This window comes from Panulirus ornatus, chromosome 19, assembly GCF_036320965.1.
Source record: "Panulirus ornatus isolate Po-2019 chromosome 19, ASM3632096v1, whole genome shotgun sequence".
NCBI classification, from domain to species: Eukaryota; Metazoa; Arthropoda; class Malacostraca; order Decapoda; family Palinuridae; genus Panulirus; species Panulirus ornatus.
This window is the reverse complement of record NC_092242.1, coordinates 56,308,292-56,335,792: the sequence shown is the minus strand read 5'-3', so window position 1 is coordinate 56,335,792 and position 27,501 is coordinate 56,308,292. Positions and strand designations below refer to the sequence as shown.

At 42.4% G+C, this 27,501-nt stretch overlaps 1 protein-coding gene across 2 annotated transcripts in view; it reads right to left on the bottom strand.

The window, feature by feature from the left end:
• LOC139755522 (hemocytin-like) overlaps positions 1-27,501 on the bottom strand; it is a 420,053-nt gene that overhangs the window by 219,034 nt on the left and 173,518 nt on the right. For both annotated transcript variants that reach the window (XM_071673909.1, XM_071673910.1), the window contains one exon: positions 4,252-4,414. In XM_071673909.1, coding sequence (XP_071530010.1) covers positions 4,252-4,414 — 163 coding nt within the window. The remainder of the gene's footprint in view (positions 1-4,251; positions 4,415-27,501) is intronic.

The following is a 27,501-nucleotide window of genomic DNA, read 5'->3' as shown; positions in this document are numbered from 1 at the left end:
TTTCTCTAAGACTGAAGCCTCCAATGTAAATATAAAAATCTTAAATTCATAGGAAGCCTGACAGTATCTGCATACAGTCTTTCAACACATAAAGCTTTCGTTTTTTGTTCAGAAAAATCAAAATCAGATTATCTACCCAATTAGTAATCTTATAACAAGCAGCTTTCAAATATCTTACAGCGACATCAGGCGATGTGTAAAAAGAAATAATCTATCATCACCTGAAATTATGTCTATAATCCTCCCCTCCTTGTATTTTTCAACTTTCTAAAATGGGAAACAGAAGAAGGAGTCACGCGGGGAGTGCTCATCCTCCTCAAAGGCTCAGATTGGGGTGTCTAAATGTGTGTGGATGTAACCAAGATGTGAAAAAAGGAGAGATAGGTAGTATGTTTGAGGAAAGGAACCTGGATGTTTTGGCTCTGAGTGAAACAAAGCTCAAGGGTAAAGGGGAAGAGTGGTTTGGGAATGTCTTGGGAGTAAAGTCAGGGGTTAGTGAGAGGACAAGAGCAAGGGAAGGAGTAGCAGTACTCCTGAAACAGGAGTTGTGGGAGTATGTGATAGAATGTAAGAAAGTAAATTCTCGATTAATATGGGTAAAACTGAAAGTTGATGGAGAGAGATGGGTGATTATTGGTGCATATGCACCTGGGCATGAGAAGAAAGATCATGAGAGGCAAGTGTTTTGGGAGCAGCTGAATGAGTGTGTTAGTGGTTTTGATGCACGAGACCAGGTTATAGTGATGGGTGATTTGAATGCAAAGGTGAGTAATGTGGCAGTTGAGGGAATAATTGGTATACATGGGGTGTTCAGTGTTGTAAATGGAAATGGTGAAGAGCTTGTAGATTTATGTGCTGAAAAAGGACTGGTGATTGGGAATACCTGGTTTAAAAAGCGAGATATACATAAGTATACTTATGTAAGTAGGAGAGATGGCCAGAGAGCGTTATTGGATTACGTGTTAATTGACAGGCGCGCGAAAGAGAGACTTTTGGATGTTAATGTGCTGAGAGGTGCAACTGGAGGGATGTCTGATCATTATCTTGTGGAGGCTAAGGTGAAGATTTGTATGGGTTTTCAGAAAAGAAGAGTGAATGTTGGGGTGAAGAGGGTGGTGAGAGCAAGTGAGCCTGGGAAGGAGACTTGTGTGAGGAAGTACCAGGAGAGACTGAGTACAGAATGGAAAAAGGTGAGAACAATGGAAGTAAGGGGAGTGGGGGAGGAATGGGATGTATTTAGGAAATCAGTGATGGATTGCGCAAAAGATGCTTGTGGCATGAGAAGAGTGGGAGGTGGGTTGATTAGAAAGGGTAGTGAGTGGTGGGATGAAGAAGTAAGATTATTAGTGAAAGAGAAGAGAGAGGCATTTGGACGATTTTTGCAGGGAAAAAATGCAATTGAGTGGGAGATGTATAAAAGAAAGAGACAGGAGGTCAAGAGAAAGGTGCAAGAGGTGAAAAAGAGGGCAAATGAGAGTTGGGGTGAGAGAGTATCAGTAAATTTTAGGGCGAATAAAAAGATGTTCTGGAAGGAGGTAAATAAAGTGCGTAAGACAAGGGAGCAAATGGGAACTTCAGTGAAGGGCGCAAATGGGGAGGTGATAACAAGTAGTGGTGATGTGAGAAAGAGATGGAGTGAGTATTCTGAAGGTTTGTTGAATGTGTTTGATGATAGAGTGGCAGATATAGGGTGTTTTGGTCGAGGTGGTGTGCAAAGTGAGAGGGTTAGGGAAAATGATTTGGTAAACAGAGAAGAGGTAGTAAAAGCTTTGCGGAAGATGAAAGCCGGCAAGGCAGCAGGTTTGGATGGTATTGCAGTGGAATTTATTAAAAAAGGGGTTAACTGTATTATTGACTGGTTGGTAAGGTTATTTAATGTATGTATGACTCATGGTGAGGTGCCTGAGGATTGGCGGAATGCATGCATAGTGCCATTGTACAAAGGCAAAGGGGATAAGAGTGAGTGCTCAAATTTCAGAGGTATAAGTTTGTTGAGTATTCCTGGTAAATTATATGGGAGGGTATCGATTGAGAGGGTGAAGGCATGTACAGAGCATCAGATTGGGGAAGAGCAGTGTGGTTTCAGAAGTGGTAGAGGATGTGTGGATCAGGTGTTTTCTTTGAAGAATGTATGTGAGAAATACTTAGAAAAGCAAATGGATTTGTATGTAGCATTTATGGATCTGGAGAAGGCATATGATAGAGTTGATAGAGATGCTCTGTGGAAAGTAGTAAGAATATATGGTGTGGGAGGCAAGTTGTTAGAAGCAGTGAAAAGTTTTTATCGAGGATGTAAGGCATGTGTACGTGTAGGAAGAGAGGAAAATGATTGGTTCTGTGTGAATGTAGGTTTGCGGCAGGGGTGTGTGATGTCTCCATGGTTGTTTAATTTGTTTATGGATGGGGTTGTTAGGGAGGTGAATGCAAGAGTTTTGGAAAGAGGGGCAAGTATGAAGTCTGTTGGGGATGAGAGAGCTTGGGAAGTGAGTCAGTTGTTGTTTGCTGATGATACAGTGCTGGTGGCTGATTCATGTGAGAAACTGCAGAAGCTGGTGACTGAGTTTGCTAAAGTGTGTGAAAGAAGAAAGTTAAGAGTAAATGTGAATAAGAGCAAGGTTATTAGGTACAGTAGGGTTGAGGGTCAAGTCAATTGGAGGTAAGTTTGAATGGAGAGAACCTGGAGGAAGTGAAGTGTTTTAGATATCTGGGAGTGGATATGGCAGCGGATGGAACCATGGAAGCGGAAGTGGATCATAGGGTGGGGGAGGGGGCGAAAATCCTGGGAGCCTTGAAGAATGTGTGGAAGTCGAGAACATTATCTCGGAAAGCAAAAATGGGTATGTTTGAAGGAATAGTGGTTCCAACAATTTTGTATGGTTGCGAGGCGTGGGCTATGGATAGAGTTGTGCACAGGAGGGTGGATGTGCTGGAAATGAGATGTTTGAGGACAATGTGTGGTGTGAGGTGGTTTGATCGAGTAAGTAACGTAAGGGTATGAGAGATGTGTGGAAATAAAAAGAGCGTGGTTGAGAGAGCAGAAGAGGGTGTTTTGAAATGGTTTGGGCACATGGAGAGAATGAGTGAGGAAAGATTGACCAAGAGGATATATGTGTCGGAGGTGGAGGGAACGAGGAGAAGTGGGAGACCAAACTGGAGGTGGAAAGATGGAGTGAAAAAGATTTTGTGTGATCAGGGCCTGAACATGCAGGAGGGTGAAAGGAGGGCAAGGAATAGAGTGAATTGGATCGATGTGGGATACCGGGGTTGACGTGCTGTCAGTGGATTGAATCAGGGCATGTGAAGCGTCTGGGGTAAACCATGGAAAGCTGTGTAGGTATGTATATTTGCGTGTGTGGACGTGTATGTATATACATGTGTATGGGTTGGGCCATTTCTTTCGTCTGTTTCCTTGCGCTACCTCGCAAACGCGGGAGACCGGCAAAAAAAAAAAAAAAAAAAAAAAAAAAAAAAACTTTTAATGGCAGTAATGAAGTAGGTAATACCTAACAGGCTGCCCTGTGGCATACATTCCTGTGGAAATCATCTTGAATAATCACTACCATCCCTCACCTCAAATTTAAGTTTTTGTCTTTCAAAAACCACTGAATAAAACTTAATAATCTGCCTTGAAAGTTCAATTTGTGAAACTGCATGAGATACCTTATCTCCAAGAAGTATTATAGGCTTTTTGTAAACCAAAGACACTGCTGTTGTATAATGATGATTAACAAATACATTTTGAGTGTCACTTGATATTTGTATCAACAAGTCTGTATTTCTTTTAAGGAGCCAAATCAATCAATTATCAAAACTTTTTCAATTAGTTTGCAAAGACAACTATCAGCTCAATAAATCTACAGCTTGTAGTAACGGTAAGGCCTTTACCTGTCTTACTTGGACATCTACTAACTATCTGAGAGTACCTTAGCCTCCATGTTAGGTTAAAAAATCTTGTTCAACAAAAATTCAACCATGGTATCAAGAAAATGATTTAATCTATCCTTGCATACTTCATCCTTCCCTGGAGCAGTAGATAGTGTATCTGATTGAGCTGATATTATTTTCATCATACATAATGGCTCATTATAGTCCTCTTCATAATTTATTTCTTGTCACCCCTTACTACATCTGCTGACACCCAGACATTAACACAAATCTTTCAGGAGCAATATTAGCTACCACAGAAAGGTCATCTATTCTAACATCATGTGAGATGCTGAAAAGAAATATGAAAAGATTATTTCAACTTACGACATGAACAGTAGTATCTAATCTTGTAGTCATGGCAGCTTCCTTGGATCTGGTCTGCATTAACACAACGGAATCCTTTCTGGACATCACACATAATGCCAGTGTCTGCAGCTTTGATCAAACCAGTGGTAGCTTTCACGCACTCAATATCAGCCAGATAACCCTAAAATCATAAAAGAAACATCCATTTAATGATACTACTGAGTCTGTTACATGCTGGAAATTTGAGCAAAAAGTTGGCTAAGAAAGGAAAATTGTCCAAGATTAGAAAGTATTACAAAGTATTCATTCAAAATCCTATTTGTTTGCCTTATTCATATGACATACCCAATTTAATCAAGCATATATTGGGCACCAATACTGTCCCTGACCTGTTGCCAGTCCCAAATTAAGAGAATAGTTAGAGATACAAAGTGTCTGCTGACAAATATCAAAATATCTTCCAAGAATGAATATTTTTTTTATGCTTGCTCACCACTTCCTGCAATAGTGCAAGGAACAGACTAAGAAAGCCTGCATTCACTTACATCTATTCTCAAGCTGTAATGTGCAATGCAGCACCAAAACCACAGCCCCCTCTCCACAACCAGGTCCTGCATACCTTTCCATAGTTTCTTCCAGCTGTTTTATATGCCACATGTCAGTCCGCTAACAGCACACTGACCCCAACGTAGTACATCATTCCAATTCACTCTATGTGTGCCTTTCAACACTCAAAATATCTTTCACTCATTTTTTTCTATCTCCAGTTTGGTCTCCCCCTACTTATTCCCTCCACTTCTAACACATACATTCTCTCTGTCAACCTCTCCTCATTTATTCTCTCCATATACTCAAACCATTTCAGCACAACTTCTTCAGCTATCGTAACCATACTCCTCTTATTACCACAACTCTCTTTCACCCTTTTAGTACTTACTCAATCAAACCATCTCACACCAAATATTGTCTTCAAACATTTAATTTTCAACATATCTACTCTCTCTGTACACCTACATCTATATTCAATGCGTTACATCAATACAACATTATTGGGAATACTATGCCTTCAAACATACCCATCTTCACCCTTCTAGATAAGGACCTCTCTTTCCATGCATTCCTCATTGCTTGCAAAACTTTCGTCAGCTTATCCATCCATTGATTCACTTTTGCTTCCAGAGTTCCATTCGCTGCCATGTCCACTCTCAGGTATCTGAAACACTACACTTCTTCCAAATTTACTCCATTCAAACTCACATCCCAACTAACTCTTCCCTACCAAACCTTATGCTCTTGCTTTTATTCTCATTCACTCTCAACTTCCTCCTTTAACACACTCTCCCAAACTCAGTCACCAACTTTTGCAGTTTCTCACTCAAATCTGCCACCAGTGCTATTCAGCAAACAACTGACTCACTTAACAGACCCCCTTTCATAGACTGCACACTACACTCCCACCCCTCTCCAAAATTATTGCATTTATGTCCCTCACGACCCAATCCATAAACAAATAAAGTAGCCATACTGACAATGTACACCCCTCCACAAGTCAACCTGGACCTGGAACCACTCACTCTCCTCTCTTCCTACTCATGCATATGCCTTACACTTGATAAAAACTTTTCACTGCTTCAACCTGCTTTCCTCCCATACCATATATAGGTATGACATTCAAGAAGATATCACTATCAACCCTATCATATAACTTCTCCAGATCCATAAATGTCATCTACAAATCTCTCTGTTTCTCTCAGTATTTCTCACAACATCCTCCACAGGAATCACCTGATCCACATCCTCCACCACTCCTGAAACCACATTTTTCCTTCCCAGCCTAATGGATTGGACATACTTTCACCCTCTCAATCACCACTCTCCCATATAACTTACCAGGTACACTGAACAAACTTATACCTTTGTAGTTCTAACACTCACCTCTGTTCCCAATGCCTTTATACAATGGCACCATACATGCATTCTACCGATCCTCAGGCATCTCACCATGAAAATTCTAACTAACCAATCAACAAAAAGGTCACCCCTTCTTTAAGAAATTCAACTGCAATACCATCCACTGCAGCCAGCATGCCACATTTCTTCTCAAGCATGGCTTTCACCAGCTCTTCTTTCTTCACCAAACCACTTTCCACAACTCATTTTGCAAACCTCCCTGACCTAATCACTACATGTATTCCAAACTATCATCAAACACACTCAACAATCCTCGAAAGTCTTTGCCTCAACACACTTTACCTCATCACTACCTGTCACCACTAACCTATTTGCACCCTTGGCAGATGTTCCTTTTTGTTCTCTTGTTTTTCTCACACTAATAACCTTCATCCAAAACATCATCTTATTCACCCTGAACTTTACACTTACTAACTCAGCCTCACTCTCATTTGCCCTCTTTTTCAACCCCTGAACCTTTCTCTTGACCTTCTGCTACTTAATTTTGCACATCTCCCAATTATTTGCTTCCCTTAACTACTGCCCATACACCCTTCTATCCTCTTTCAATAACAATTTTACTTCATTATCCCACCACTCACCACCCTTTCTCATCTGCCCACCACTGAAAAATGGAGGTTGTCTTCCAGGAAGAGAGGATAAATGCTTCCATTCTCAAAACAAAAACCTTTCCTATGTGTTTGATGGACAGATTCATCATCAAATATGAGACAGTATTTTACCCATGGAAAGTCATTGAAAAGCTTTCTCAAGTAATTCCAGTAAGCTTTGTTGAGGTGCCAATATCTATGGTTAAAAGGGGCTGCTGGAGGGAAAAGTGCCATCAAAAAAGATACAGTTATGAGAGTGTACTCAGAAAAACCAATGGAGGTGAGATTGCGTATTTACAATGCAAAGGATTAAAGGTGAAATACAGGTCCAGAACATTAGAAAAGTGATTATGGCAGTCAGGAATGTAAGTAGGGTGGAAGATAATCTGCCCTTGATCGCTGAGAATGAAGAATGTGAGGATTTCTATCATCCACTACCCATATGGGAGGAATTCAACCATTCCCCATGATGAATGTTGAAAAATCCATTGTCTCAAGGCAGGAGTTTAGTCAGTCAAACAAAGATATACAACTGGTAGAATTAGGAGAGCAATAGCCAAACAAAGGAAAAGTGTGAAGTTGGAAGACAGACCTTGAGCCAAAAAATATCAGTTTAGGGACTCAAGGTCTTTAAGCTGCACAACATCTGTGATGATGTTGGAATATGCCCAGACACTACCTTTGAACTGGAATCATGAGTGGAGACCATAGTTGGATATGAAAAAGGGGCTAGTGAGAACATAAGACAATTGAGTCTCAGAAAGAAATAAGATATGAGGAAAGGTACTAGACAGACGATGTTCAACAAAAAAGAGGTTACTAAAGAGACCATGAATGTTGGTATAGTGAATAGAAAAAAGAGGCAGGTCTATCAGAGATGGAAAGGACATGAAAGGGGATTGGTACTACTGGTGCCTGGGCCCTCCTTCTCATTAGCGTTAAAGCCAGGTGGGAAGCCAGAGATTCTTAGCATCCCACAATGCCAGGTACTAGGCCCCATAGGTCTGTTGTACTCTATCATGTTTACATTTAAAAATGATTGTGTAAACAAGAGATGGCTTTAGAGCTTATGTGAAAAAAATAAAAGAGGTTTGAGTAGGTGTGCAATGCTAGTAAGGAGAAGATGGCAGGACTAGCCTGGTAATCCCATTTTAATAAGATAGTAAGACCAGCAATCCTAACATAGAGGGTGTAAGATCATTCTGGGCACCACTTTAACGCTACTCTGTCAGAATGGTAGTACCTTCCTGGGTGGCTGCTATCAACAGCCTACAACCTAATGGATTGCTCCAAGGGTAGGGGACAGGATATCCCTTGAGTTAACTGAAGTACTGAAAAGGGCCAATACACTGCCACATGAGCCCTCCCACTCACTGGCAGCAGTTACACATGAAAGTGTAATCATAAGAGTATACCTTAAATTTTTAAGGGTCATGGATGAGGCCATTACTCTACTAACTGAGCCCTCCTCATTGGCAGCTGAGTCACTATATATACATATATACATATTTTTATATTCATTCATATTTATTTTGCTTTGTCGCTGTCTCCCGCATTAGCGAGGCAGCGCAAGGAAACAGACAAAAGAATGGCCCAACCCACCCACATACACATGTATATACATACACGTCCACACACGCAAATATACATACCTGTACATCTCAACGTATACATGTATATACACACACAGACATATACATATATACACATGTACTTAATTCATACTGTCTGCCCTTATTGATTCCCATCGCCACCCCACCACACATGAAATAACAACCCCCTCCCCCCTCATGTGTGCGAGGCAGCGCTAGGAAAACACAATAAAGGCCACATTCGTTCATATATATATTTCTTTCTTTTTCTTTCAAACTATTCGCCATTTCCCGCATTACCAAGGTAGCGTTAAGAACAAAGAAGGGCCTCTGAGGGAATATCCTCACCTGGCCTCGTTCTCTGTTCCTTCTTTTGGAAAATTATGACACGCAGGGAATACGTGGGAAGTATTCTTTCTCCCCTATCCCCAGGGATATATATATATCTTTTCTTTCTTTCTTTCATACTATTCGCCATTTCCCGCATTAGCGAGGTAGCGTTAAGAACAGAGGACTGGGCCTTTGAGGGAATATCCTCACCTGGCCCCCTTCTCTGTTCTTTCCTTTGGAAAATTAAAAAAAATGAGAGGGGAGGATTTCCAGCCACCCGCTCCCTTCCCTTTTAGTCGCCTTCTACGACACGCAGGGAATACGTGGGAAGTATTCTTTCTCCCCAGCGACAAAGTATAATGAAATATAAAAAAATAATATATATATATATTTTTTTTTTTTTTTTTTTTTTTTTTTATACTTTGTCGCTGTCTCCCGCGTTTGCGAGGTAGCGCAAGGAAACAGACGAAAGAAATGGCCCCCCCCCCATACACATGTACATACACACGTCCACACACGCAAATATACATACCTACACAGCTTTCCATGGTTTACCCCAGACGCTTCACATGCCTTGCTTCAATCCACTGACAGCACGTCAACCCCTGTATACCACATGACTCCAATTCACTCTATTTCTTGCCCTCCTTTCACCCTCCTGCATGTTCAGGCCCCGATCACACAAAATCTTTTTCACTCCATCTTTCCACCTCCAATTTGGTCTCCCTCTTCTCCTCGTTCCCTCCACCTCCGACACATATATCCTCTTGGTCAATCTCTCCTCACTCATTCTCTCCATGTGCCCAAACCATTTCAAAACACCCTCTTCTGCTCTCTCAACCACGCTCTTTTTATTTCCACACATCTCTCTTACCCTTACGTTACTTACTCGATCAAACCACCTCACACCACACATTGTCCTCAAACATCTCATTTCCAGCACATCCATCCTCCTGCGCACATCTCTATCCATAGCCCACGCCTCGCAACCATACAACATTGTTGGAACCACTATTCCCTCAAACATACCCATCTTTGCTTTCCGAGATAATGTTCTCGACTTCCACACATTTTTCAAGGCTCCCAAAATTTTCGCCCCCTCCCCCACCCTATGATCCACTTCCGCTTCCATGGTTCCATCCGCTGACAGATCTACTCCCAGATATCTAAAACACTTCACTTCCTCCAGTTTTTCTCCATTCAAACTCACCTCCCAATTGACTTGACCCTCACCCCTACTGTACCTAATAACCTTGCTCTTATTCACATTTACTCTCAACTTTCTTCTTCCACACACTTTACCAAACTCAGTCACCAGCTTCTGCAGTTTCTCACATGAATCAGCCACCAGCGCTGTATCATCAGCGAACAACAACTGACTCACTTCCCAAGCTCTCTCATCCCCAACAGACTTCATACTTGCCCCTCTTTCAAGGACTCTTGCATTTACCTCCCTTACAACCCCATCCATAAACAAATTAAACAACCATGGAGACATCACACACCCCTGGCGCAAACCTACATTCACTGAGAACCAATCACTTTCCTCTCTTCCTACACGTACACATGCCTTACATCCTCGATAAAAACTTTTCACTGCTTCTAACAACTTGCCTCCCACACCATATATTCTTAATACCTTCCACAGAGCATCTCTATCAACTCTATCATATGCCTTCTCCAGATCCATAAATGCTACATACAAATCCATTTGCTTTTCTAAGTATTTCTCACATACATTCTTCAAAGCAAACACCTGATCCACACATCCTCTACCACTTCTGAAACCGCACTGCTCTTCCCCAATCTGATGCTCTGTACATGCCTTCACCCTCTCAATCAATACCCTCCCATATAATTTACCAGGAATACTCAACAAACTTATACCTCTGTAATTTGAGCACTCACTCTTATCCCCTTTGCCTTTGTACAATGGCACTATGCACGCATTCCGCCAATCCTATATATATATATATATATATATATATATTTTTCTTTGTCACTGTCTCCCGCATTTGCAAGATAGCGCAAGGAAACAGACGAAAGAAATGGCCCAACCCACCCCCATACACATGTATATACATACACGTCCACACACGCAAATATACATACCTACACAGCTTTCCATGGTTTACCCCAGACGCTTCACATGCCCTGATTCAATCCACTGACAGCACGTCGACCCCGGTATACCACATCGATCCAATTCACTCTATTCCTTGCCCTCCTTTCATCCTCCAGCATGTTCAGGCCCCGATCACACAAAATCTTTTTCACTCCATCTTTCGACCTCCAATTTGGTCTCCCACTTCTCCTCGTTCCCTCCACCTCCGACACATATATCCTCTTGGTCAATCTTACCTCACTCATTCTCTCCATGTGCCCAAACCATTTCAAAACACCCTCTTCTGCTCTCTCAACCACGCTCTTTTTATTTCCACACATCTCTCTTACCCTTACGTTACTTACTCGATCAAACCACCTCACACCACACATTGTCCTCAAACATCTCATTTCCAGCACATCCACCCTCCTGCGCACAACTCTATCCATAGCCCACGCCTCGCAACCATACAACATTGTTGGAACCACTATTCCTTCAAACATACCCATTTTTGCTTTCCGAGATAATGTTCTTGACTTCTACACATTCTTCAAGGCTCCCAGGATTTTCGCCCCCTCCCCCACCCTATGATCCACTTCCGCTTCCATGGTTCCATCCGCTGCCAGATCCACTCCCAGATATCTAAAACACTTTACATCCTCCAGTTTTTCTCCATTCAAACTTACCTCCCAATTGACTTGACCCTCAACCCTACTGTACCTAATAACCTTGCTCTTATTCACATTTACTCTTATATATATATATATATATATATATATATATATATATATATATATATATATATATATATATATATATATTCCTCACGTGTCGTAGAAGGCGACTAGAGGGGATGGGAGCGGGGGGCCAGAAATCATCCCCTCCTTGTATTTTAACTTTCTAAAATGGGAAACAGAAGAAGGAGTCACGCGGGGAGTGCTCATCCTCCTCGAAGGCTCAGATTGGGGTGTCTAAATGTGTGTGGATGTAACCAAGATGTGAAAAAAGGAGAGATAGGTAGTATGTTTGAGGAAAGGAACCTGGATGTTTTGGCTCTGAGTGAAACGAAGCTCAAGGGTAAAGGGGAAGAGTGGTTTGGGAATGTCTTGGGAGTAAAGTCAGGGGTTAGTGAGAGGACAAGAGCAAGGGAAGGAGTAGCACTACTCCTGAAACAGGAGTTGTGGGAGTATGTTATAGAATGTAAGAAAGTAAATTTTAGATTAATATGGGTAAAACTGAAAGTTGATGGAGAGAGATGGGTGATTATTGGTGCATATGCACCTGGGCATGAGAAGAAAGATCATGAGAGGCAAGTGTTTTGGGAGCAGCTGAATGAGTGTGTTAGTGGTTTTGATGCACAAGGCTGGGTTATAGTGATGGGTGATTTGAATGCAAAGGTGAGTAATGTGGCAGTTGAGGGAATAATTGGTATACATGGGGTGTTCAGTGTTGTAAATGGAAATGGTGAAGAGCTTGTAGATTTATGTGCTGAAAAAGGACTTGCGATTGGGAATACCTGGTTTAAAAAGCGAGATATACATAAGTATACGTATGTAAGTAGGAGAGATGGCCAGAGAGCGTTATTGGATTACATGTTAATTGACAGGCGCACGAAAGAGAGACTTTTGAATGTTAACGTGCTGAGAGGTGCAACTCGAGGGATGTCTGATCATTATCTTGTGGAGGCGAAGGTGAAGATTTGTATGGGTTTTCAGAAAAGAAGAGAGAATATTGGGGTGAAGAGGGTGGTGAGAGTAAGTGAGCTTGGGAAGAAGACTTGTGTGAGGAAGTACCAGGAGAGACTGAGTACAGAAAGGAAAAAGGTGAGAACAAAGGAGGTATGGGGAGTGGGGGAGGAATGGGATGTATTTAGGGAAGCATTGATGGCTTGCGCAAAAGATGCTTGTGGCATGAGAAGAGTGGGAGGTGGGTTGATTAGAAACGGTAGTGAGTGGTGGGATGAAGAAGTAAGATTATTAGTAAAAGAGAAGAGAGAGGCATTTGGACGATTTTTGCAAGGAAAAAATGCAAATGAGTGGGAGATGTATAAAAGAAAGAGGCAGGTCAAGAGAAAGGTGCAAGAGGTGAAAAAGAGGGCAAATGAGAGTTAAGGTGAGAGAGTATCATTAAATTTTAGGGAGAATAAAAAGATGTTCTGAAAGGATGTAAATAAAGTGCGTAAGACAAGGGAGCAAATGGGAACTTCAGTGAAGGGGGCTAATGGGGAGGTGATAACAAGTAGTGATGTGACAAGGAGATGGAGTGAGTATTTTGAAGGTTTGTTGAATGTGTTTGATGATAGAGTAGCAGATATAGGGTGTTTTGGTCGAGGTGGTGTGGAAAGTGAGAGGGTTAGGGAAAATGATTTGGTAAACAGAGAAGAGGTAGTAAAAGCTTTGCGGAAGATGAAAGCCGGCAAGGCAGCAGGTTTGGATGGTATTGCAGTGGAATTTATTAAAAAAGGGGGTGACTGTATTGTTGACTGGTTGGTAAGGTTATTTAATGTATGTATGATTCATGGTGAGGTGCCTGAGGATTGGCGGAATGCTTGCATAGTGCCATTGTACAAAGGCAAAGGGGATAAGAGTGAGTGCTCAAATTACAGAGGTATAAGTGTTGAGTATTCCTGGTAAATTATATGGGAGGGTATTGATTGAGAGGGTGAAGGCATGTACAGAGCATCAGACTGGGGAAGAGCAGTGTGGTTTCAGAAGCGGTAGAGGATGTGTGGATCAGGTGTTTGCTTTGAAGAATGTATGTGAGAAATACTTAGAAAAACAAATGGATTTGTATGTAGCATTTATGGATCTGGAGAAGGCATATGATAGAGTTGATAGAGATGCTCTGTGGAAGGTACTAAGAATACATGGTGTGGGAGGCAAGTTGTTAGAAGCAGTGAAAAGTTTTTATCGAGGATGTAAGGCATGTGTATGTGTAGGAAGAGAGGAAAGTGATTGGTTCTCAGTGAATGTAGGTTTGCGGCAGGGGTGTGTGATGTCTCCATGGTTGTTTAATTTGTTTATGGATGGGGTTGTTAGGGAGGTGAATGCAAGAGTTTTGGAAGGAGGGGCAAGTATGCAGTCTGTTGTGGATGAGAGAGCTTGGGAAGTGTAGTCATTTGTTGTTCACTGATGATACAGCGCTGGTGGCTGATTCATGTGGGAAACTGCAGAAGCTGGTGACTGAGTTTGGTAAAGTGTGTGAAAGAAGAAAATTAAGAGTAAATGTGAATAAGAGCAAGGTTATTAGGTACAGTAGGGTTGAGGGTCAAGTCAATTGGGAGTTAAGTTTGAATGGAGAAAAACTAGAGAAAGTAAAGTGTTTTTAGCTATCTAGGAGTAGATCTGGCAGTGGATGGAACCATGGAAGTGAAAGTGAATCATAAGGTGGGGGAGGGGGCGAAAATCCTGGGAGCCTTGAAGAATGTTTGGAAGTCGAGAACATTATCTCGGAAAGCAAAAATGGGTATGTTTGAAGAAATAGCGGTTCCAACAACGTTGTATGGTTGCGAGGCGTGGTATGGATAGAGTTGTGGGCAGGAGGGTGGATGTGCTGGAAATGAGATGTGTGAGGACAATATGTGGTGTGAGGTGGTTTGATCGAGTAAGTAATGTAGGGGTAAGAGAGATGTGTGGAAATAAAAAGAGCATGGTTGAGAGAGCAGAAGAGGGTGTTTTGAAATGGTTTGGGCACATGGAGAGAATGAGTGAGGAAAGATTGACCAAAAGGATATATGTGTCAGAGGTGGAGGGAACGAGAAGTGGGAGACCAAATTGGAGATGGAAAGATGGAGTGAAAAAGATTTTGAGTGATCGGCGCCTGAACATGCAGGAGGGTGAAAGGCGTGCAAGGAATAGAGTGAATTGGATCGATGTGGTATACCGGGGTCGACGTGCTGTCAATGGATTGAATCAGGGCATGTGAAGCGTCTGGGGTAAACCATGGAAAGTTCTGTGGGGCCTGTATGTGGAAAGGGAGCTGTGGTTTTGGGCATTATTACATGACAGCTAGAGACTGAGTGTGAACGAATGGGGCCTTTGTTGTCTTTTCCTAGCGCTACCTCGCACACATGAGGGGAGAGAAGGATGTTTTTCCATGTGTAGCGAGGTGGCGTTGGGAATGAATAAAGGCAGACAGTGTGAATTGTGTGCATGTGCATATATATATGTGTCTGTGTGTGTATATATATGTGTACATTAAGATGTATGGGTATGTATATTTGCGTGTGTGGACGTGTATGTATATACCTGTGTATGGGGGTGGGTTGGGCCATTTCTTTCGTCTGTTTCCTTGCGCCACCTCGCAAACGTGGGAGACAGCAACAAAGCAAATTAAATACATATAAATATAAACATATATTGGTATACATGGGGTGTTCAGTGTTGTAAATGGAAATGGTGAAGAGCTTGTAGATTTATGTGCTGAAAAATGACTGGTGATTGGGAATACCTGGTTTAAAAAGCGAGATATACATAAGTATACGTATGTAAGTAGGAGAGATGGCCAGAGAGCGTTATTGGATTACGTTTTAATTGACAGGCGCGTGAAAGAGAGACTTTTGGATGTTAATGCACTGAGAGGTGCAACTGGAGGGATGTCTGATCATTATCTTGTGGAGGCTAAGGTAAAGATTTGTATGGGTTTTCAGAAAAGAAGAGTGAATGTTGGGGTGAAGAGGGTGGTGAGAGTAAGTGAGCTTGGGAAGGAGACTTGTGTGAGGAAGTACCAGGAGAGACTGAGTACAGAATGGAAAAAGGTGAGAACAATGGAAGTAAGGGGAGTGGGGGAGGAATGGGATGTATTTAGGGAATCAGTGATGGATTGCGCAAAAGATGCTTGTGGCATGAGAAGAGTGGGAGGCGGGTTGATTAGAAAGGGTAGTGAGTGGTGGGATGAAGAAGTAAGATTATTAGTGAAAGAGAAGAGAGAGGCATTTGGACGATTTTTGCAGGGAAAAAATGCAATTGAGAGGGAGATGTATAAAAGAAAGAGACAGGAGGTCAAGAGAAAGGTGCAAGAGGTGAAAAAGAGGGCAAATGAGAGTTGGGGTGAGAGAGTATCATTAAATTTTCTGGAGAATAAAAAGATGTTCTGGAAGGAGGTAAATAAAGCGTGTAAGACAAGGGAGCAAATGGGAACTTCAGTGAAGGGCACAAATGGGGAGGTGATAACAAGTAGTGATGATGTGAGAAGGAGATGGAGAGAGTACTTTGAAGGTTTCTTGAATGTGTTTGATGATAGAGTGGCAGATATAGGGTGTTTTGGTTGAAGTGGTGTGCAAAGTGAGAGGGTTAGGGAAAATGATTTGGTAAATAGAGAAGAGGTAGTAAAAGCTTTGCGGAAGATGAAAGCCGGCAAGGCAACAGGTTTGGATGGTATTGCAGTGGAATTTATTAAAAAAGGGGGTGACTGTATTATTGACTGGTTGGTAAGGTTATTTAATGTATGTATGACTCATGGTGAGGTGCCTGAGGATTGGTGGAATGCGTGCATAGTGCCATTGTACAAAGGCAAAGGGGATAAGATTGAGTGCTCAAATTTCAGAGGTATAAGTTTGTTGAGTATTCCTGATAAATTATATGGGAGGGTATTGATTGAGAGGGTGAAGGCATGTACAGAGCATCAGATTGGGGAAGAGCAGTGTGGTTTCAGAAGTGGTAGAGGATGTGTGGATCAGGTGTTTGCTTTGAAGAATGTATGTGAGAAATACTTAGAAAAGCAAATGGATTTGTATGTAGCATTTATGGATCTGGAGAAGGCATATGATAGAGTTGATAGAGATGCTCTGTGGAAGGTATTAAGAATATATGGTGTGGGAGGCAAGTTGTTAGAAGCAGTGAAAAGTTTTTATCGAGGATGTAAGGCATGTGTACGTGTAGGAAGAGAGGAAAGTGATTGGTTCTCGGTGAATGTAGGTTTGCGGCAGGGGTGTGCGATGTCTCCATGGTTGTTTAATTTGTTTATGGATGGGGTTGTTAGGGAGGTGAATGCAAGAGTTATGGAAAGAGGGGCAAGTATGAAGTCTGTTGTGGATGAGAGAGCTCGGGCAGTGAGTCAGTTGTTGTTCGCTGATAATACAGCACTGGTGGCTGATTCATGTGAGAAACTGCAGAAGCTGGTGACTGAGCTTGGTAAAGTGTGTGAAAGAAGAAAGTTAAGAGTAAATGTGAATAAGAGCAAGGTTATTAGGTACAGTAGGGTTGAGGGTCAAGTCAATTGGGAGGTAAGTTTGAATGGAGAAAAACTGGAGTAAATAAAGTGTTTTAGATATCTGGGAGTGGATCTGGCAGCGGATGGAACCATGGAAGCGGAAGTGGATCATAGGGTGGGGGAGGGGGCGAAAATCCTGGGAGCCTTGAAGAATGTGTGGAAGTCGAGAACATTATCTCGGAAAGCAAAAATGGGTATGTCTGAAGGAATAGTGGTTCCAACAATGTTGTATGGATGTGAGGCATGGGCTATGGATAGAGTTGTGCGCAGGAGGGTGGATGTGCTGGAAATGAGATGTTTGAGGACAATGTGTGGTGTGAGGTGGTTTGATTGAGTAAGTAACGTAAGGGTAAGAGAGATGTGTGGAAATAAAAAGAGCGTGGTTGAGAGAGCAGAAGAGGGTGTTTTGAAATGGTTTGGGCACATGGAGAGAATGAGTGAGGAAAGATTGACCAAGAGGATACATGTGTCGGAGGTGGAGGGAACAAGGAGAAGTGGGAGACCAAATTGGAGGTGGAAAGATGGAGTGAAGAAGATTTTGTGTGATCGGGGCCTGAACATGCTGGAGGGTGAAAGGAGGGCAAGGAATAGAGTGAATTGGATCGATGTGGTATACCGGGGTTGACGTGCTGTCAGTGGATTGAAATCAGGGCATATGAAGCGTCTGGGGTAAACCATGGAAAGCTGTGTAGGTATGTATATTTGCGTGTGTGGACGTGTATGTATATACATGTGTATGGGGGTGGGTTGGGCCATTTCTTTCGTCTGTTTCCTTGCGCTACCTCGCAAATGCGGGAGACAGCGACAAAGCAAAAAAAAAAAAAAAAAAAAAAAAAATATATATATATATATATATATATATATATATATATATATATATATATATATATATTTTTTTTTTATACTTTGTCGCTGTCTCCCGCGTTTGCGAGGTAGCGCAAGGAAACAGACGAAAGAAATGGCCCAACCCACCCCCATACACATGTATATACATATGTCCACACACGCAAATATACATACCTACACAGCTTTCCATGGTTTACCCCAGACGCTTCACATGCCTTGATTCAATCCACTGACAGCACGTCAACCCCGGTATACCACATCGCTCCAATTCACTCTATTCCTTGCCCTCCTTTCACCCTCCTACATGTTCAGGCCCCGATCACACAAAATCTTTTTCACTCCATCTTTCCACCTCCAATTTGGTCTCCCTCTTCTCCTCATTCCCTCCACCTCCGACACATATATCCTCTTGGTCAATCTTTCCTCACTCATTCTCTCCATGTGCCCAAACCACTTCAAAACACCCTCTTCTGCTCTCTCAACCACGCTCTTTTTATTTCCACACATCTCTCTTACCCTTACGTTACTCACTCGATCAAACCACCTCACACCACACATTGTCCTCAAACATCTCATTTCCAGCACATCCATCCTCCTGCGCACAACTCTATCCATAGCCCACGCCTCGCAACCATACAACATTGTTGGAACCACTATTCCTTCAAACATACCCATTTTTGCTTTCCGAGATAATGTTCTCGACTTCCACACATTCTTCAAGGCCCCCAGAATTTTCGCCCCCTCCCCCACCCTATGATCCACTTCCGCTTCCATGGTTCCATCCGCTGCCAGATCCACTCCCAGATATCTAAAACACTTCACTTCCTCCAGTTTTTCTCCATTCAAACTCACCTCCCAATTGACTTGACCCTCAACCCTACTGTACCTAATAACCTAGCTCTTATTCACATTTACTCTTAACTTTCTTCTTCCACACACTTTACCAAACTCAGTCACCAGCTTCTGCAGTTTCTCACATATGTATATGTATATGTGTGTATGTGTGTATATGTGCGTATGTATGTGTATGTATGTATATATGCATATATATGTATATTATCCCTGGGGATAGGGGTGAAAGAATACTTCCCACGCATTCCTCACGTGTCGTAGAAGGCGACTAGAGGGGTCAGGAGCGGGGGGCCAGAAATCCTCCCCTCCTTGTATTTTTTAACTTTCTAAAATGGGAAACAGAAGAAGGAGTCACGCGGGGAGTGCTCATCCTCCTCAAAGGCTCAGACTGGGGTGTCTAAATGTGTGTGGATGTAACCAAGATGTGAAAAAAGGAGAGATAGGTAGTATGTTTGAGGAAAGGAACCTGGATGTTTTGGCTCTGAGTGAAACGAAGCTCAAGGGTAAAGGGGAAGAGTGGTTTGGGAATGTCTTTGGAGTAAAGTCAGGGGTTAGTGAGAGGACAAGAGCAAGGGAAGGAGTAGTACTACTCCTGAAACAGGAGTTGTGGGAGTATGTGATAGAATGTAAGAAAGTAAATTCTCGATTAATATGGGTAAAACTGAAAGTTGATGGAGAGAGATGGGTGATTATTGGTGCATATGCACCTGGGCATGAGAAGAAAGATCATGAGAGGCAAGTGTTTTGGGAGCAGCTGAATGAGTGTGTTAGTGGTTTTGATGCATGAGACCGGGTTATAGTGATGGGTGATTTGAATGCAAAGGTGAGTAATGTGGCAGTTGAGGGAATAATTGGTATACATTGGGTGTTCAGTGTTGTAAATGGAAATGGTGAAGAGCTTGTAGATTTATGTGCTGAAAAAGGACTGGTGATTGGGAATACCTGGTTTAAAATGTGAGATATGTATACATAAGTATACATATGTAAGTAGGAGAGATGGCCAGAGAGCGTTATTGGATTACGTGTTAATTGACAGGCGCGCGAAAGAGAGACTTTCGGATGTTAATATGCTGAGAGGTGCAACTGGAGGGATGTCTGATCATTATCTTGTGGAGGCTAAGGTGAAGATTTGTATGGGTTTTCAGAAAAGAAGAGTGAATGTTGGGGTGAAGAGGGTGGTGAGAGTAAGTGAGCTTGGGAAGGAGACTTGTGTGAGGAAGTACCAGGAGAGACTGAGTACAGAATGGAAAAAGGTGAGAACAATGGAAGTAAGGGGAGTGGGGGAGAAATGGGATGTATTTAGGGAATCAGTGATGGATTGCGCAAAAGATGCTTCTGGCATGAGAAGAGTGGGAGGCGGGTTGATTAGAAAGGGTAGTGAGTGGTGGGATGAAGAAGTAATATTATTAGTGAAAGAGAAGAGAGAGGCATCTGGACGATTTTTGCAGGGAAAAAATGCAATTGAGTGGGAGATGTATAAAAGAAAAAGACAGGAGGTCAAGAGAAAGGTGCAAGAGGTGAAAAAGAGGGCAAATGAGAGTTGGGGTGAGAGAGTATCATTAAATCTTAGGGAGAATAAAAAGATGTTCTGGAAGGAGGTAAATAAAGTGTGTAAGACAAGGGAGCAAATGGGAACTTCAGTGAAGGGTGCAAATGGAGAGGTGATAACAAGTAGTGGTGATGTGAGAAGGAGATAGAGTGAGTATTTTGAAGGTTTGTTGAATGTATTTGATGATAGAGTGGCAGATATAGGGTGTTTTGGTCGAGGTGGTGTGGAAAGTGAGAGGGTTAGGGAAAATGATTTGGTAAACAGAGAAGAGGTAGTAAAAGCTTTGCGGAAGATGAAAGCCGGCAAGGCAGCAGGTTTGGATGGTATTGCAGTGGAATTTATTAAAAAAGGGGGTGACTGTATTATTGACTGGTTGGTAAGGTTATTTAATGTATGTATGACTCATGGTGAGGTGCCTGAGGATTGGCAGAATGCGTGCATAGTGCCATTGTACAAAGGCAAAGGGGATAAGATTAAGTGCTCAAATTTCAGAGGTATAAGTTTGTTGAGTATTCCTGGTAAATTATATGGGAGGGTATTGACTGAGAGGGTGAAAACATGTACAGAGCATCAGATTGGGGAAGAGCAGTGTGGTTTCAGAAGTGGTAGAGGTTGTGTGGATCAGGTGCTTGCTTTGAAGAATGTATGTGAGAAATACTTAGAAAAGCAAATGGATTTGTATGTAGCATTTATGGATCTGGAGAAGGCATATGATAGAGTTGATAGAGATGCTCTGTGGAAGGTATTAAGAATATATGGTGTGGGAGGCAAGTTGTTAGAAGCAGTGAAAAGTTTTTATCGAGGATGTAAGGCATGTGTACGTGTAGGAAGAGAGGAAAGTGATTGGTTCTCAGTGAATGTAGGTTTGCGGCAGGGGTGTGTGATGTCTCCATGGTTGTTTAATTTGTTTATGGATGGGGTTGTTAGGGAGGTGAATGCAAGAGTTTTGGAAAGAGGGGCAAGTATGAAGTCTGTTGTGGATGAGAGAGCTCGGGAAGTGAGTCAGTTGTTGTTCGCTGATGATACAGCACTGGTGGCTGATTCATGTGAGAAACTGCAGAAGCTGGTGACTGAGTTTGCTAAAGTGTGTGAAAGAAGAAAGTTAAGAGTAAATGTGAATAAGAGCAAGGTTATTAGGTACAGTAGGGTTGAGGGTCAAGTCAATTGGGAGGTAAGTTTGAATGGAGAGAAACTGGAGGAAGTAAAGTGTTTTAGATATCTGGGAGTGGATATGGCAGTGGATGGAACCATGGAAGTGGAAGTGGATCATAGGGTGGGGGAGGGGGCAAAAATCCTGGGAGCCTTGAAGAATGTGTGGAAGTCGAGAACATTATCTCGGAAAGCAAAAATGGGTATGTTTGAAGGAATAGTGGTTCCAACAATGTTGTATGGCTGTGAGGCGTGGGCTATGGATAGAGTTGTGCGCAGGAGGGTGGATGTGCTGGAAATGAGATGTTTGAGGACAATATGTGGTGTGAGGTGGTTTGATCGAGTAAGTAATGTAAGGGTAAGAGAGATGTGTGGAAATAAAAAGAGTGTGGTTGAGAGAGCAGAAGAGGGTGTTTTGAAATGGTTTGGTCACATGGAGAGAATGAGTGAGGAAAGATTGACCAAGAGGATATATGTGTCGGAGGTGGAGGGAACGAGGAGAAGTGGGAGACCAAATTGGAGGTGGAAAGATGGAGTGAAAAAGATTTTGAGTGATCGGGGACTGAACATGCAAGAGGGTGAAAGGAGGGCAAGGAATAGAGTGAATTGGAGCGATGTGGTATACCGGGGTTGACGTGCTGTCAATGGATTGAACCAGGGCATGTGAAGCGTCTGGGGTAAACCATGGAAAGCTGTGTAGGTATGTATATTTGCGTGTGTGGACGTGTATGTATATACATGTGTATGGGGGTGGGTTGGGCCATTTCTTTCGTCTGTTTCCTTGCGCTACCTCGCAAATGCGGGAGACAGCGACAAAGCAAAAAAAAAAAAAAAAAAAAAAAAAATATATATATATATATATATATATATATATATATATATATATATATATATATATATATTTTTTTTTTATACTTTGTCGCTGTCTCCCGCGTTTGCGAGGTAGCGCAAGGAAACAGACGAAAGAAATGGCCCAACCCACCCCCATACACATGTATATACATATGTCCACACACGCAAATATACATACCTACACAGCTTTCCATGGTTTACCCCAGACGCTTCACATGCCTTGATTCAATCCACTGACAGCACGTCAACCCCGGTATACCACATCGCTCCAATTCACTCTATTCCTTGCCCTCCTTTCACCCTCCTACATGTTCAGGCCCCGATCACACAAAATCTTTTTCACTCCATCTTTCCACCTCCAATTTGGTCTCCCTCTTCTCCTCATTCCCTCCACCTCCGACACATATATCCTCTTGGTCAATCTTTCCTCACTCATTCTCTCCATGTGCCCAAACCACTTCAAAACACCCTCTTCTGCTCTCTCAACCACGCTCTTTTTATTTCCACACATCTCTCTTACCCTTACGTTACTCACTCGATCAAACCACCTCACACCACACATTGTCCTCAAACATCTCATTTCCAGCACATCCATCCTCCTGCGCACAACTCTATCCATAGCCCACGCCTCGCAACCATACAACATTGTTGGAACCACTATTCCTTCAAACATACCCATTTTTGCTTTCCGAGATAATGTTCTCGACTTCCACACATTCTTCAAGGCCCCCAGAATTTTCGCCCCCTCCCCCACCCTATGATCCACTTCCGCTTCCATGGTTCCATCCGCTGCCAGATCCACTCCCAGATATCTAAAACACTTCACTTCCTCCAGTTTTTCTCCATTCAAACTCACCTCCCAATTGACTTGACCCTCAACCCTACTGTACCTAATAACCTAGCTCTTATTCACATTTACTCTTAACTTTCTTCTTCCACACACTTTACCAAACTCAGTCACCAGCTTCTGCAGTTTCTCACATATGTATATGTATATGTGTGTATGTGTGTATATGTGCGTATGTATGTGTATGTATGTATATATGCATATATATGTATATTATCCCTGGGGATAGGGGTGAAAGAATACTTCCCACGCATTCCTCACGTGTCGTAGAAGGCGACTAGAGGGGTCAGGAGCGGGGGGCCAGAAATCCTCCCCTCCTTGTATTTTTTAACTTTCTAAAATGGGAAACAGAAGAAGGAGTCACGCGGGGAGTGCTCATCCTCCTCAAAGGCTCAGACTGGGGTGTCTAAATGTGTGTGGATGTAACCAAGATGTGAAAAAAGGAGAGATAGGTAGTATGTTTGAGGAAAGGAACCTGGATGTTTTGGCTCTGAGTGAAACGAAGCTCAAGGGTAAAGGGGAAGAGTGGTTTGGGAATGTCTTTGGAGTAAAGTCAGGGGTTAGTGAGAGGACAAGAGCAAGGGAAGGAGTAGTACTACTCCTGAAACAGGAGTTGTGGGAGTATGTGATAGAATGTAAGAAAGTAAATTCTCGATTAATATGGGTAAAACTGAAAGTTGATGGAGAGAGATGGGTGATTATTGGTGCATATGCACCTGGGCATGAGAAGAAAGATCATGAGAGGCAAGTGTTTTGGGAGCAGCTGAATGAGTGTGTTAGTGGTTTTGATGCATGAGACCGGGTTATAGTGATGGGTGATTTGAATGCAAAGGTGAGTAATGTGGCAGTTGAGGGAATAATTGGTATACATTGGGTGTTCAGTGTTGTAAATGGAAATGGTGAAGAGCTTGTAGATTTATGTGCTGAAAAAGGACTGGTGATTGGGAATACCTGGTTTAAAATGTGAGATATGTATACATAAGTATACATATGTAAGTAGGAGAGATGGCCAGAGAGCGTTATTGGATTACGTGTTAATTGACAGGCGCGCGAAAGAGAGACTTTCGGATGTTAATATGCTGAGAGGTGCAACTGGAGGGATGTCTGATCATTATCTTGTGGAGGCTAAGGTGAAGATTTGTATGGGTTTTCAGAAAAGAAGAGTGAATGTTGGGGTGAAGAGGGTGGTGAGAGTAAGTGAGCTTGGGAAGGAGACTTGTGTGAGGAAGTACCAGGAGAGACTGAGTACAGAATGGAAAAAGGTGAGAACAATGGAAGTAAGGGGAGTGGGGGAGAAATGGGATGTATTTAGGGAATCAGTGATGGATTGCGCAAAAGATGCTTCTGGCATGAGAAGAGTGGGAGGCGGGTTGATTAGAAAGGGTAGTGAGTGGTGGGATGAAGAAGTAATATTATTAGTGAAAGAGAAGAGAGAGGCATCTGGACGATTTTTGCAGGGAAAAAATGCAATTGAGTGGGAGATGTATAAAAGAAAAAGACAGGAGGTCAAGAGAAAGGTGCAAGAGGTGAAAAAGAGGGCAAATGAGAGTTGGGGTGAGAGAGTATCATTAAATCTTAGGGAGAATAAAAAGATGTTCTGGAAGGAGGTAAATAAAGTGTGTAAGACAAGGGAGCAAATGGGAACTTCAGTGAAGGGTGCAAATGGAGAGGTGATAACAAGTAGTGGTGATGTGAGAAGGAGATAGAGTGAGTATTTTGAAGGTTTGTTGAATGTATTTGATGATAGAGTGGCAGATATAGGGTGTTTTGGTCGAGGTGGTGTGGAAAGTGAGAGGGTTAGGGAAAATGATTTGGTAAACAGAGAAGAGGTAGTAAAAGCTTTGCGGAAGATGAAAGCCGGCAAGGCAGCAGGTTTGGATGGTATTGCAGTGGAATTTATTAAAAAAGGGGGTGACTGTATTATTGACTGGTTGGTAAGGTTATTTAATGTATGTATGACTCATGGTGAGGTGCCTGAGGATTGGCAGAATGCGTGCATAGTGCCATTGTACAAAGGCAAAGGGGATAAGATTAAGTGCTCAAATTTCAGAGGTATAAGTTTGTTGAGTATTCCTGGTAAATTATATGGGAGGGTATTGACTGAGAGGGTGAAAACATGTACAGAGCATCAGATTGGGGAAGAGCAGTGTGGTTTCAGAAGTGGTAGAGGTTGTGTGGATCAGGTGCTTGCTTTGAAGAATGTATGTGAGAAATACTTAGAAAAGCAAATGGATTTGTATGTAGCATTTATGGATCTGGAGAAGGCATATGATAGAGTTGATAGAGATGCTCTGTGGAAGGTATTAAGAATATATGGTGTGGGAGGCAAGTTGTTAGAAGCAGTGAAAAGTTTTTATCGAGGATGTAAGGCATGTGTACGTGTAGGAAGAGAGGAAAGTGATTGGTTCTCAGTGAATGTAGGTTTGCGGCAGGGGTGTGTGATGTCTCCATGGTTGTTTAATTTGTTTATGGATGGGGTTGTTAGGGAGGTGAATGCAAGAGTTTTGGAAAGAGGGGCAAGTATGAAGTCTGTTGTGGATGAGAGAGCTCGGGAAGTGAGTCAGTTGTTGTTCGCTGATGATACAGCACTGGTGGCTGATTCATGTGAGAAACTGCAGAAGCTGGTGACTGAGTTTGCTAAAGTGTGTGAAAGAAAAAAGTTAAGAGTAAATGTGAATAAGAGCAAGGTTATTAGGTACAGTAGGGTTGAGGGTCAAGTCAATTGGGAGGTAAGTTTGAATGGAGAGAAACTGGAGGAAGTAAAGTGTTTTAGATATCTGGGAGTGGATATGGCAGTGGATGGAACCATGGAAGTGGAAGTGGATCATAGGGTGGGGGAGGGGGCAAAAATCCTGGGAGCCTTGAAGAATGTGTGGAAGTCGAGAACATTATCTCGGAAAGCAAAAATGGGTATGTTTGAAGGAATAGTGGTTCCAACAATGTTGTATGGCTGTGAGGCGTGGGCTATGGATAGAGTTGTGCGCAGGAGGGTGGATGTGCTGGAAATGAGATGTTTGAGGACAATATGTGGTGTGAGGTGGTTTGACCGAGTAAGTAATGTAAGGGTAAGAGAGATGTGTGGAAATAAAAAGAGTGTGGTTGAGAGAGCAGAAGAGGGTGTTTTGAAATGGTTTGGTCACATGGAGAGAATGAGTGAGGAAAGATTGACCAAGAGGATATATGTGTCGGAGGTGGAGGGAACGAGGAGAAGTGGGAGACCAAATTGGAGGTGGAAAGATGGAGTGAAAAAGATTTTGAGTGATCGGGGACTGAACATGCAAGAGGGTGAAAGGAGGGCAAGGAATAGAGTGAACTGGATCGATGTGGTATACCGGGGTTGACGTGCTGTCAATGGATTGAACCAGGGCATGTGAAGCGTCTGGGGTAAACCATGGAAAGGTCTGTGGGGCCTGGATGTGGAAAGGGAGCTGTGGTTTCAGTGCATTATTGCATAACAGCTACCTCGCACACATGAGCGGGGAGGGGGTTGTTATTCCATGTGTGGCGGGGTGGCGATGGGAATAAATAAAGGCAGACAGTATGAATTAAGTACATGTGTATATATGTATATGTCTGTGTGTGTATACATATGTGTACATTGAGATGTATAGGTATGTATATTTGCGTGTGTGGACGTGTATGTATATACATGTGTATGTGGGTGGGTTGGGCCATTCTTTCGTCTGTTTCCTTGCGCTACCTCGCTAACGCAGGAGACAGCGACAAAGCAAAATAAATAAATAAATAATCTATGTTTCTATGACTATACCTAATAGTAGCCTGTTCTTCCTCAAGATGTTGTACCGCTGGAGAACACTACCTTTCCCCTCTCACTCCATCTGCCATATCTGTTCATGGTGTCACCCATAACATATATACCTTCCTATTGAACTCTTCATGTAATGTTTAGCTACTTTCTCTGATAAAATTCTGTGGCTTAGTGAAAGGCTCAATAAAATATTAAAATTCAAATTGTATCATGAAATTTTTATCCAGAGAGTAAGACATTTGTGTGAGTTCGCAGAGAGAATATGGTACCAGGTAAAGGTGGGTCTGCAGCAGTGGTGTGTGATGTTACCATGACTGTTTAATTTAATCTGTTTATGGCCAGGATGGTGTAATGTTATGAATGACATATTACTATACCATTCCCAAGCCAGACAAGGCTCTCTCATCCCTCTCAATGACTACTGTTAGGAGGAAACAGACAACAAAAGAATTTCCACCTGTGATGGGTTCTGCATAATGAGTACATTCCAGAATAAAGAGTGCATGGTGGAAGAACCAGATAAAAGAAATCATCAAACATCAGCAATCAGGGAAGCTACTTAAATCACATACCTATAATGTATGATACTCTTGATAATACTTTTTTA